This window comes from Cetorhinus maximus, chromosome 14 (genome assembly GCF_964194155.1).
Source record: "Cetorhinus maximus chromosome 14, sCetMax3.hap1.1, whole genome shotgun sequence".
NCBI lineage: Eukaryota > Metazoa > Chordata > Chondrichthyes > Lamniformes > Cetorhinidae > Cetorhinus > Cetorhinus maximus.
In genome coordinates this window covers 27,245,607-27,259,516 of record NC_135892.1, presented here as the reverse complement: position 1 = coordinate 27,259,516, position 13,910 = coordinate 27,245,607, and the positions used below count along the sequence as shown (strand labels likewise).

Genomic DNA, 13,910 nt, shown 5'->3' with positions numbered 1-13,910 from the left:
GCAACACTCACGAAGCTCAACAACTTTGAAGGCAATGCAGCCCACTTGATCGGCACACCATACACCACTCCCTCAGCACTGTTGCATCAGTGTGTACCATATACAAGAAGCACTGCAACAACTTGCCAAGGCTCCTTCGACAGCACCTTCTAAATCTGCAATCTCTAGCAACTGGAGGAACCACAGCAGCAGATACTGGGAACATCACACCCTACAAGATTCCCTCCATGTCATACACCATCCTGACTTGAAACTATATCACTGTCCCTTCACTGTTGCTGAGTTAAAATCCTGAAATTCCCTTCCTAACAATACTGTGGATATCGCAGCAGTTCAAGGAGACAGCTCACCACCACCTTGTTAAGGGAAATTAGTGATGGTCAATAAATACTGACCTTCACCATGCCACTCACATCCTAAGAACAAAAAAATTCTGGGAATGGTGGAAAGCATTACAATAAAATGTAGTGCTTGGAAAAATATGAAGGATGAAATGGGTTAGAAAAAGTTCCATGGAATCATGTAATCAGTGTGTGTAGTTGGTTCCCTCTTTTATGGTTGTTTTGGGGGGCGCAGATGTATAAAGATACTATGCTTCCAAGAGCGGCATAAATCCAGAAAACCTGTGTGTACTTAAACGGTGCAGCAAAGCAAATGAGATTGAAGTGGCTTTGATGGGCTTAAGATTTTCACTATTAAAAAGATTGAGAAAATTTGCATTTAGTACAATAATGCTGTATAAGCACCAATAATGTGCTAAAGCACTAATTTCCCCAAACTTTTCAGTGCAATGAAGGTCTAGCAATAATGGCACAAGTGCTGAAGATAATGATGAAGTTCAGGGTCATCATGTCTTTCTTCGTTCTAATTTGAATTCATTTTTCAAAAAAGATTTGAATTTTGAAGCACACATGAAGAATCTGTGGTTGTGTTTGTTGACAGAAAATATAAATATTCTAATTACTGATTGCCGTGACAAAACACCCAGAGAGGCAGACAGTGACTTTTCTCGTACTAAATTTGAGATTTTAACAAAACAAGCAAGTTGAATTTTGATGCAAACAAAGCTTTGAAGGACATGGACATTGAGAGGAAGGAGGAAACATATTAAGTGTAGAGGCCTCTGGCCTCTCACTCACTAGAAAGTGGTGAGGGGAGTAGATTGAAGGCTATGGAAGAGGTGAGTGACAGTGGACTGAGGGGAAAGTGTGCAAACAGGGGTTGAATTGATAGTTCAAATCAGAACAAGTCAGGGTAGCAATAGAAGTAACTGGGATAGCAACTGAAATTAGAAGATTGTCAGAAGTAGATGGGGTAGTGGGAAGTCGAAAGAAAGTGGATCAAATGAGAGCAAGAAGGAAGCACAAGCAATGGGCAGGGTATGCTAAGGGAACTACTGAAGGCTGCATGTCACGTTTCCCCTAAAACCTCCACAAGAAAATGCAGGTTGCAGGCCTCAGTGACTCTTTTCTTGCCATATCACCTACCACTTATAAGGAAGGAGAGAAACAGAAAGAAAAGTTATGAAGGGAAAGCAAAAGTGAATGAGATTGACAGAAACATGAATAGTGACAGAGAAATATTAACAGAAAGATAACAGAGACAGGTGACAAAGAGACTAAATTCTCTGACTTAACATGTTATGCCATGAAGAATCTATTAGTATATGTTCATCAAAATAGAGAATTAATTGTGATACTATTGCATCAGTAGACTCCATGCAGTGGCATGGGTTTCCTTACAGTCAAACGCATCAATGACCTCAACAAATTGTACCATTGCCAATAAGCAGAAAGATGCACTGAAATCCATCCCCATTTTTTAACGTAACTATTTAGGCTTTTTATTGCTGTTATCACACCACCAGCCAACCATATTTGATCATAATTTTTGTGGTGAATTATTAAGTGCTTTAAAATTTGTATTCAATAAAGACAATTTCACGATAGTTGCTATTTTAATTGAGCATTAGCAAATCAAACCAGCTTCCATTTAAAAAATACAGGTTTAAATTGTTTGGCTAGGCAATCTAAATATGATAAATCTGTGTGCACAAATTGTACTGTTTAGTGATATTAATTTATATATGTACATTCTTTTCTCTCTAATGATACATTTATAGAATTACAAATCAGGACAAGAACTTATTGATGGGTCACATTAGAATTAGCTACTGTAGCCACCAGAAGGTACAATGGGATCTTTTTAACGTTCAGTGTTCTACAATTCCTAAACAAAAAAACTAAGTATTCAACTAAGTGGCATATTAAAATGGCTTATAGGTTTTGCAAAAAAGTGTTCTAATTGCAATTAAGAACTAAAATGCTTCTACCAGCAAAATAAGGTTGCATTTACAATGCAGATTTAGCATTGATTAAGCTATTTCAGCTAAACTGGCAGTACATCTGGAATTAGGGGCCAACTCTAGTGAGACTCCTCGGAAGAAATTCAATGCCATGTCACATTTATTTAACAAAGTGTTCAAAGAAACCACTGGACGTCCCCAATGCACTTTGCAAACCTACCAAACCCGAAGTTAAATGTAGAGAGGTTTCTCCCCCACAATTTCTGAACATTTTTTGTTAAAGGTTGGGAAAGTGCTTTACCCATCTCTATAACCAGACAGGCAGTCTCCTGGGTATGACTGTTAAAATTCCAATTCGGCCATGCCGATGCGTTTCTATTTGAATGCTCGGCCAAACGACAACAATCCAAACCGATTGCTGCCGTGTGCAACCTTATTAATCGTATCAGTCACATGACCTTAATGTTGTTAAATGGAAATAATCAAGTGGTTCTCTCAAATTAAGTATTTTATACATTAATTCAGACATGTTTATTCTGTATTCTGAAGGTGACCTCATGAAATAGTTATTAATGTAGCAGCAAATATGACTCAAATGAAAATTATTTAGTGACTGGTGGAAGGTTATTATTGTCAGATGTTTGTTGAGGAGACAGGTTTGCTGGTTGCATACAGTAACTATATATTATCACAGGTTTGGCGTTACTATTTGCAATGTTTGATAGAGTGACAATCCAATACTGTATAGTTAAACTGCCTGTACTGATTTATAATGGACACCAGCGTTCAGTTTTCGTCAGACTCCTGCAGAAATTACACAGGTTTAGACTTTTATTCAAAGGTAGATATTTCAGTATACAATAACTAGAGTCCAAATTTTGGTCAACGAGAATACAGTCAAAGCGGGTCATTTGAGATACATCGGTATAACAGGAATGTAATTGATTTGTGTAATTATAATATTCATTTGCAGTGCACGATGCACGTGCCGTTTCCATACTGCTGTCCATTTAACTGCAGCAGTAGAAACTACTGGGAGAAAATTAAGCTTTTATTGTAAATTGGTAAATAACAACAGACCACAACACGGGTACAACAGTGTTAAACGCTAAGTTGCGAATTAATACCCGTCGATTACATCTGCAGGGTCTGTACGTAAAAACTATGATGTAATTGATTAAACAATGTTGTCTACGCAAAGAAACTTCCAGATTGTTATTTTGTCTGTTATTGTCTGTTACCGAGTGTTTGCTAACGCAAAGGTGACGCGAAAAAAACTCCTATAATTTTTAAAACAAAAATCAGTAATCTGTAAAACGAAAATGTACACTCCCCAAATTTGTCACACTCCTCCTCTGTACATATCAACATTCCAAACAGCGGAACCATCCCCAGATAGAAAATGCCCCGATTCCACCCCACAACCTTGCCGCCTCATTCAGGGAGAATAAAAGACGATTTTTTTTCGATTTGTTTTATTCTTATTTAAAGTTTTCAGACAAATTAAAAATTAAAAGAATTTTATTTCAAAAATCCAAAAGATGTTGTCGGACTAAAATTTTCCTCATTGTTTTTACCAATGACCTGCAAAATCCAGGGACAAGTCCAAGTTCTAAGAAATTGCGAAATTGTTACAGATTTTGAGGTGCGTTACGAAGAATGTATTTTTGTTTAAATCAGAAATCCAGTACAATCCCACTGATCACAGCAAGTAACTTACCGCTCAAGGACAATATTCTTGTTACTTCAATTGCTTTGCCAACGCAATTTAGCAAAAGTTATATTCAGCAGTTGAATCATGCAGTTATTTTAAAGCAGTTTGGACTTTTTGTTTAAACAAGGTTAGAAAATATTTACCAACAAAGAAAAGGTGATACCTCCACATATGCAGCAGAAAAGTGAGCTATTAATCATGATGTAAAGATTTAGGACACCGAATTATACACATAAACACATTCATTTCTAAAGTTTGAAAATGGATTTCCAATAGTAAAATTGTTCCATCGAGGTTTCCTTATAGACAGATAACTTTGGCAAAATGATCTGAAAATACAGTAAAAAAACCCTGTTTTGTTAGAAATGCAAATATATCCCAATTAAAGCTAGCGTTATTGTCCATATAAGACAGAGGCTGAGAATGTGGGAAGATAGGTCCTCTGGCAGACTTGGAATGTCTAAGAGGGAAAAAATATGATTACAAATTCGATCCGCCCTGGTCAGTCCCCACCCAAACATTCAGTTATGATGCCTGTTTTCGTCGTGTTACATGGGTATTTTTATTGATCGCTTGGGGAGAGAAAAAACACCTTTCCCTCAAGTGCTAAATGGTAACATTCCAACGTTCTGACGCCGAAGCAAACGTGCCCTCTTCTTTCCTCTCAGCACGATGTCAACTCATCGACCAAACGGCTGCTTTGCACAAAGAACTTCCAAACATCTGTGGCTATATCAATGTCACAACGGCAGAGATGGAATTGTAATGATACACGGTGTGCTGACACGTCATTGACTTATGTTAAAACAAAGGAAGAAAGCATTTCACTACAAATTTAAAATGGACAATTTTATTGAGCCTATTCTAAAATAATTGCATTCCCTCGCTTCTAAACATGTTTTGAACTTTGAAAGACATGCTGTTAGTAAGCATCAGGCTATCAAAGGAGAACTGGTAAAAAAAATTATAAACTGCTCGATTATAAGCTTTCTGTAGTTCAGTAATAAATCCCTCCCAGAATGATTTGGAATTGTCAAACTTCATGATATTGTCACACTACAATCTGGAAACTTGACTGGTCACTGCACAAAACATTTATATTTTACTTTGGTGCTCAACTACTTTTTTTAAATTTAAAAACGACCATTTAAATAAAATGTTTACCATCGGCGCACAATGTACCCCACTGAGAGTTTATTTTTGGGTGGGGGGCGGAGAGAACAGGTTGCATTTCGTACTGATGGAGTCTATGCTTAAAAACACAGTATTTTTCCTGTGTTCCTTTCCATGGGAACAGTTGATTGAGTGTAGATTTTAAAGAAACAAAGCTTAAGAGTTCTTTCTTTACCCGGTTTCTGTTTCCACGTGTGCAGGCATGCATTCATTAACGCAATTCCTCCACATTTCAACATCAATTCGGAGGACAAACCCAGTAGCTGCATAAGGGAGAGAAAAAAATCATGAATATTTAAGTTCCCTCGCTACCTTCCACCCAAAGAAATAGGTATTTAGCACCAACACAGTCCAGCTTATATGCATATGAATAAACTGATTGTGCAGGACACAAAGGCAAAAAAAAACAAGTCGAAAGTGGAATACAAACCCACATCTCTAGGGGGTAATTCATCTCGGGCTTGTCAAATATTTAAGCGATGCGGTGCTTTGCTTTGCAAGCCCGTCTCGCAACTCATTCACTCAGCGCGCATGCGTGAAATCTTGCCCGCTTCACTTCCCACCCAATCGTACGCCCGTCCCGCAAGCACGCAACAACCTTCACTGTACTTGCTCGGAACGCAAACCACAACGCGGCTGCGCGGTACACTCACCGGCCCCTCCCCCTCCCACCCGGGACAGATCGGTGGGAATGCCGAAGTGAGCGCGCGCGAGGAAGAACAGGCGCGCGACACCTCACACCAACTGTCTCATGCCCGTCTCCCGCTCGCGATCGGTTGATCTCACTCGCGCGCGCACGCACGCACGCCTGATCGCGCACACGCAGGGAGGACGCAGCGGGGGATGGCTCGCTCGCGCAAGCGCGCGTCACGTGACGGGTGATTTTTTTTTTCTCTCTAGAGGCTGTGACGGTGTCTGAGGGTTGAGAGCTCGAGCAGGACTAAGAGGGGAAAAGAAATCCACGCAAGAGCCGTTAGTGTGAGAGCTGCTGTGTGTTAGTGTGGAGGCATCGCACCGCGCAGCAGAGACAAAACTCTCACCATTCACACACAGGAGTAAAAGAAAGAAACCCCCTGAGGGAAGCTTCTAGTAAAAGGACAAAAAAAGCAACAAACAAAAAGAGACAAACCAACAAGAAAAGGACAAGCGTTGTGGGACCAAGAGAAGGACAAGAGAGAAGAGGCTCTTCTACGCCAGAACTTTCTCAGCTTTTGTGTGTGTGTGTGTGTTTTTGGGGAGGGGGGAAGTTTGTTGGAATATGGTTGGGGAAATGGAAAATAAGGAGCGACCAAAACCTACCCCAGACTATCTCATGCAACTGATGAACGACAAGAAGCTGATGAGTAGCCTGCCCAACTTCTGCGGCATTTTCAATCATTTGGAGAGGTTACTGGACGAAGGTATGTACGGTGGCATTGTGAGGCGCGGAGAGGGGAAGGGGGAAACGTTCCTTCACTCAGATGTAAATACGTTAAAGGGAAAGTGCAAATCTAAGTGGCACCTTCTGTGCATAATGCACACGCTTGAAGGATATATTCTGTTAGGTTGCATTAGTTCGCAGAGAAGTGTGAGGAAGAGCATCAAGTACCCCCCTTCCCCCCGTCTGCACTCCTGGATAAACGCAGAGAACTGGTCAAACTCGGGAAATATATTTGCAAATGGCCTTTATTTTCTGCCTGGTGTTTAAGGGGCGATCTGGTGCAATTTGGTGATTCTTGACATATCCAGATAGGGTATTTAAAAGGTGAAATGACATGGGTGAGCATGCATTTGGTGCCGTGTCTTGTTTTTCTTCTGGTGGGGTGAGGAGAGAAAGGGATTATATAATAATGAACTATGCAAAGCACTGAAGTAGATGCCTGGAGGACTCGTAGCACAGAAACCCCTGCAGCGGGGTATTGCACGCCTAATTCCTGATGCGTTTGTATCATGGTGAAAATATAGGTATCAAATCACGCTATACGATGGGAGATTCTTGGTTCATTATATGTATAAGCGACTTGTTTGTTTTCCCCCTTCCTGTTTGGAGCAATCTGAATGGATTTTTATTTTTCTTCCAGTTGCTGCTTTTGCATGCGGTGCTTTTCGAGATTTGAAGTATAGTGAAGCGCAATGATTTCAACAGTAGTGTTGGATTCCTTTAGCCCAGCCGGAGTTTAAAACGGGCTCAGGGAGTGGGGGATTGGGGGGGTGGGGGGGGGGGGGGGGGGGCGGTGGGAAGTCCCGCAGAGAGATTGGAAACGAATTGAGTGAGATATGCAACCGGGACAAAGAGAGTTCAGGAAAAAAACTGGGAATGTGGTATATATCCGTGAAGGGGTCGAGAAAGGAGGGCTTGCAGACAAGGAAGGGGGAAAATACTCGACGAGACTAGGGCAAGTAATAAGGAATAGAGAACAGAAGCATTTATGAGGGGTGAGCACCGATCAATGGGGAAAGAGACAGTGATTAAAGAAGTGAACGAAGGGAATAAACAATAGAGTTGACTGTCAGTTGTCTTGATCTGCACTTAGTGGAAAATTTGTTCAGTACTGAAGTGCCAAAAAACTTCTGGCAGTTTTGCAGCTTCAGTAACTTGTGTAACTGGCATCTTAAATTTTAGTTTCATGTACGGCATGCGCAAAAGTCAGATTTTAAATATTTTTGTACCTGTAAATGTAAAATATTGAGAGGGATTATTTCTTGGCCTCTGGCATTTTGATATTTTTTTATAAACCCATATTTTGGGTTCATTTAGCCCTGGGTCACTAAGAATGGGCATTGCGCCAAATATGTCAAATGGAGCCGAATAGGGAATAACAGCGATAACTTGAATAGGAAATAGTGATGAGGGAAACACGAGATAGAAGCATAAAAGTGCTTAGGATGAACATGAGATTGATTCTACTTTGGATTTATACCGCTGGTATCCTTACGTTGACGCCCAAGATCTGATTTTAGGCGGTTTCATGTTTTCATTGGTAAGGCTTCTGTGTATTTTAAAGAGGAAGCTACAGAAGGAATTAAGCATAACTTTGAATGGAGTTTCGGTGGAACAGTTTAAATTGATTCTTGCGAAAGGAGAACCAGGCGGAATCAGAATGGAGAAGGGAGAGTCAAAAAAAACTTAAAAGAGACTCGGTCAGTCATTGACCGGCCAAGCGGCTGGTCCAGATTTCAGACCCATTTTACTGCAACGTTATTACGAAACAATGGTAGATTTAACTTCAGAAGGGGAGGGGAGAAGAGCTCATACTAGGGGGGGAAGTGGTCTTGTCCATATTCATCCAGAATGGTACAGTATTCTTTACAAATAAGAAACAACTTTAAATTAGGGACAACCACATAGATACACGAACTGTCTTTGGTAAACAACAATTTTAGAGTCCACACCATCAAATTACAAAAAAGTTACTATGCGACCTGTAACGAAAATCATTAAGAATAATGCGCCACTACTCCCATTCTTTGTACAGGCGGGTGTCAGAAGGAATGGCGCGTGACCTTTCCAAATGCTTAGTGTTCTTTTTTAAACACGCTAATACATATTTTACTGTAATCATCCATTTGGAATCTGTGCAGCGTTTTCTCGTACCATATCTGTTCGTGTTTCTAATTCAGCTATGACCCCAGCAGCTAGATCAGAATTTGACAGTATTTCCCTTTTTCAGCAAGGCAAAGTGGAAAGGAAATGCCTGCAGAATTAAATCTTTGCTCCTGCTTTAGCTTTCCATGGCTTGCAACCGGATCACGTTATTGACTAACGATGCTGTTGCATAAATAAATCTGTCAAACTTAGTAAAAGTTCCACGTTTGAGCGCTAGGGTGTGCCAAATCTTTCCTTGAGGAATCATTGAGGTATTTCTTCTGTTACTCTCTTCAGAATCCTTAATTTTAATAAACGCGCCTACACCGAAGGTGACAGACAGCTTTCCACAGTATTCTGATCGGCGATAGGCGGCTTCGCACTCACCATAACCATTTACTCCCATTCCTGATTGCGATTCCTATATTCGTACTCGCTGGTTCTGCAAATTCGTTTTTAATTTACAAATCAAAATATTTTGACGTCTCTAAACAGTAAACGATGATTAATGATTTGTCTTAATTGGAAGGGAAATATTACGAGAAACTTCAATTTGCCCTTTCGTTAGGTGTTAAATATAAATTAGATGTCAAAAGATAAAATTACTCGATTCACATCATGATAAACGAATCAAAATAGAACGGACATCATCAATAAACTATATAAAAGAATCGCTTTCACCCTGCTTGATAGTACATCACAAATCATTTTTTGTAGCGGCAGTTGGAAATGTACGAACAAATGAATCAATGTTGTAACAATTGTGTGATTTAATAAAACAGTATTGCAGCTTCCATAATTCAGAGAATTCTTGAACCTTGAGGAACGAATTTGTATTTGGGTTGCATACACTCTATTGTTAATCAATAGCTATCCTGACCATATCCTTTACGTGTCTTTGAATCCAATGAACAGAGGATGAGGAAACTATTTCTGAGCTGTTCTTCCAGTAGTTACAATAGAGCATTGAACTCACAAGTAGTTCGGTGCTAAACTTTGCCGAGGCAGCCGTCGATGCCTGACTGGTTAAAGGAGTTCCTTTCCACATCTTCAGGAAACTTCTCTTGGCTTAAGAGATTATTTTATAAATGATAAAATATGCATATGTTTTCAAAATAGACCTTCTTTGTCAGAAGAATTTAGATAAGTGAACCTTTTCCGATAACAATTCAACAGCTACAATAAGAAATTGATTATTAAAATGGCATTCTGTGAACTTTGCTTCACTTTTTAAAAAAAACATGCACCAACCTTGAGTAAATTTATAGTAAATTGTTGAGAACATATGACAGGACAACCAGTAGGAAGTGCACTTTTATCACGGTACAACAAATATTGAGAAGAGGGGCTTTCTGTAGTTTGAGATTTAGTACGTTCCCTGGAATTGTAAGATTCCATGTCCGATTTATATACAGTAATGTTACATGAGGTGGAGGGTTTGTGTTACTGTAGTAAGCAACTACTTTGATACACCCATATCATTTCTTCATTGTTCTATTTTAAGAAAGGGGTTTCATTTAACAAGCTATGGTGACAGACTCAATTTGTTCTAGTAGTGACAGTATGAAAGCTATATAATTGTTTGAGTACATTATTTGTGATACTGTGCAGCAAAATATAAACCTCCAGTATTTTGTAAAGTGATTATGTTGAAGATAGGCTTAATTTAGATCATTTATCCATCATCCGTGTGCTGATCAACTCACATTGGACCCACTCCCAATTTTTAAATTCTCCTTCTAATTTTCAAATCACTCCATAGCTTGGTTCTCTTTAACCTTAACCTCCTCTAGCCCTACAACACTGAGACCTCTGCATTCCTCCAATTGTGCCTGCTTATGCATCCCAGATTCCTTTCACCCCACCATTAGTGGCCATACCTTTAGTTGTCTAGGCCCTAAGTTCTGGAATTCTCTTCCCTAAACCTTTCAGCCTCTCCACTGTTCTGCCTTAAGACACTCTTTAAAACTTACCTCTTCGCCATGCTTTTGATCACCTGCCCTAATACTTCCTCCTTTGGCTCAGTTTCAATTTTTTTGTCTAATTATCCTCCTGTGAAATGCGTTGACGTACTATGTTAAAGACACTATACAGTATAAATTGCAAGTTGCTGTTATTATCCATTTTCTGTTTTCTTCTTAGCATGTTGAGATGGGAGAAAGATAATATGATTCACATGGCTGCCCTGTATGATAGTGCAGTTATAGGTTGGTAATTCACAGTTTATAGTGTATTGTTTATATTCCCTTGCTGTTATTCAGACTGTCAGAACTAGCAAAGTTCTCTGTATGTGTGTCACAGAGATGCTTGGAGTTCTGCTCCCAGTTGTTAAATTTTAAGTATATTGTGAACACAGAAACACATTTGATATATTTACATAATTTTTGGATAGCTTCATAACGTATGTAAGAGGTCTTGAGCGCTTAATTCGGTTTACGTTGCATTCTGTGATGTCAAACCCAACAGTGTAACAGGTTAGATGAACCAGTGAGTCTTTTCCTGTCTGCGTTTTCATATGTCAGTATAAACGGCTTCTTCAAGTGTGCCTGTCACTGCTTTCTTTAAGGGTCAGTTCAAATTTGTCTTTGGAGTAACACGATAGTCTGTGTTTGTGCTTCACATACAGTAAAATTGCACCAAAAAAGACCCTCAAGTATTAATATATCGACTACAGATCAGTGTACTATCTAATTCAAATACTAATTGTAAGATATGCAGCTTGTAGCTTAAAATCCTGATGCATTTGATTTGGTTTTACTTGCTTTGTATATAGACACCATAGGTTAGGGACAGATATGGAGCAGTATTGTATTGATACATTTACGTGTTCTAGATTGAAACTTTTTTAGGGTGTAGAGTAAATCAGAAAGAAACAGTAATAGTTGAATAAAAAGGAAGACAAAACCCGCAATCCAGACTAACTTATGCTCTCATTATTTACAGGCAAGCGTAATCATTTTGTTAATGTATACTGAACACAGCAAACTGAGCAGCCTGGCACAGATCCAAATTAACTGAAATGTTATACAGTCTCTGTTTCATTCAGCACCAGTGATCTTTGTTTAATTAATCATCAGCCTTAAGAGTTTGATGCATTTTGGAAAAAAAAAGGCTATTTTTGGTTTAAGTTCACTTCGGATTTTTAGAATTCGCTGGCATCAAATGGTTTATTTAATTATCAAAATGTTTTTGGTAACTTTGAATGTATTCGGTATTCTGTGAATAACTGAACTGCTGACATGATATCAAACTCTCTTAGACTTGCAACCATTTCATAACAACTCAAATAACTACAGGAAAAATTGAACCTTTTTATTTTCTCAATTTATACAGCAAATGTTAAACCATGATCTTGAATATCAAAATATCAGCAGTTTAAGGGCTAATGTCTGATTATGCAATGCTTTTTGTTGTGGACCTTAACTATCAAACCTACTCTAAAATAATTGATTAAAAGAGGTATTATTGTAAGCCAAAAGCTCTGAAGAAGGGTCATACGGACTCCAAATGTTAACTCCGTTTCTCTCTCCACAGATGCTGCCAGACCTGCTGAGTTTTTCCAGCATTTTCTATTTTTATTTTATATTATTAATTATTGCGATTACTGTCTTAATTGCTACATCTGAGCATATGACTGTTGTGATTCAGATTTAATGCGGGCTTAAAGAACTCTATCTACAAAGGTATAATGACAGCTTTATAGGAGATGTGCTGTAAACTCAATATTCAAGGTACCCTTTGTTTCCTACCCTTTTCTCTTTTAGAAGTGAAACATTCAAAGGACTGCTTTTTGTTTGTGAAAATGTGAGAAAATAGTTTCATATAAAATTATCCAAAGCCCTGACTCTTGAATTGTTAAATTCTTGGGTATGGAAAATGTGTGCAAATACATATTGGTATATGTCAACAATATAAGTTTGTTACCTTGAGAGCTGTATTTGAGTCAGGTCCCTGAGTGCATTAGCGAGACAATAAACTGTTGTATATGTAGTATTTGTAAAAGATTGGGGGCCTCTTGACCAATTTTACAATAATAGTGTGTTACCACTTTTTCACAAGATTGTATTTACTCTTTGCCAGCTGCCCCTTCTAATGCTTTGCACGGCTGTTATTAACTCAGGCTAAATTGTATGAGAAATAAAACTACAAAACACAATCATTCTGGCACAAAAGCATTAAAGTGAGTCATAACATTCTTCAGAAATAACTCCTTGAAATGCCCACACATCAAGACATGAGTCCCACTTCCAGAACGCTAGCCAAATCACTGTGTACACTTGCCATACCTTTCTGTGATGCTCAGATGTTAAGTGGTCAGGTTAAATTAGCTGTTGCCTAAGGTGTACTTATGTAACAAATAAAGGGATAAAGTAAATAAAAATTTACAAGTGTCTTTCATTTGTGGAACAAGTCCCAGCCATTCCTTCTGGAAATGCCATATCTATTCGATTAATACACCCATTCACACATAGCTATTATTTAGCAACAATAATTTTACACAAACTGAGATGAAGACCCTGTAGCATGATTGAACTTTGTGCTGTCACATTGACACTAGTAGTTATAAGGTGGAATTTTACGCCAGCGGGATTTTGCGGTCCCTCTGAAGTCGGTGGATTTTTGAACGGCTCGCTGCATTTTACGGCCCCGCCCCTGCCATGATGGAGTCGTAAAATTCCGCCCATAGAATTTTGTTCTTTTTGTAACTACATATTCCTACGTAACTGTACTTTCTCCTTTGCTTTATTCCTCACATACATTAACTGAACTGGACTCTTTTTACCCATAATGCATCCCCATTATTGCACCACTCCCCACAATAGTGGCCTCTTAATACTGAAGCTCTTGAAGACTTGTAATTCCACAGCAATAGTTGTACTTAAAATTTAAATGTATTTAATGAGACGGTGGGTGGAAGATGCTTACACAGTAGTTTTGTTATCAACAGAACATTGAATTAGCCAAAATCTATTCATTATGGGAGGGAATTCTACACGGTGGTCACTTGTGGCTTCTGTGTTCAGTTTCTATCATGTGAGAGAAATAGTTTGATTTTTAATTAACCTTTTTTTAACAAAATGGCAGGATTGTCCGTGTAACTTTGATTTCATTCCTCCAATGCTTTGCTGGTTTCCCAAGCTTGCAAAACTGAA

The 13,910-nt window shown here is 38.8% G+C and overlaps 1 protein-coding gene and 1 long non-coding RNA gene across 8 annotated transcripts in view; one reads left to right on the top strand and one right to left on the bottom strand.

Moving 5' to 3' along the window:
• Positions 1 to 3,090: 3,090 nt before the first annotated feature.
• Positions 3,091 to 5,798, bottom strand: LOC144689552 (uncharacterized). The gene is made up of 3 exons (XR_013578659.1): positions 5,623 to 5,798; positions 5,368 to 5,455; positions 3,091 to 4,348 (listed from the first exon to the last, which is right to left on the bottom strand). It is a non-coding gene; the product is annotated as an uncharacterized LOC144689552 (long non-coding RNA).
• Positions 5,799 to 6,065: 267 nt separating this feature from the next.
• The window catches only part of LOC144689549 (KH domain-containing RNA-binding protein QKI), a 732,880-nt gene continuing 725,035 nt past the window's right edge, over positions 6,066 to 13,910 (top strand). For all 7 annotated transcript variants that reach the window (XM_078556723.1, XM_078556722.1, XM_078556720.1 and 4 more), the window contains exon 1: positions 6,066 to 6,592. In XM_078556723.1, the coding sequence (XP_078412849.1) occupies positions 6,451 to 6,592 (142 nt within the window). In that variant the 5' untranslated portion in view covers positions 6,066 to 6,450. The remainder of the gene's footprint in view (positions 6,593 to 13,910) is intronic.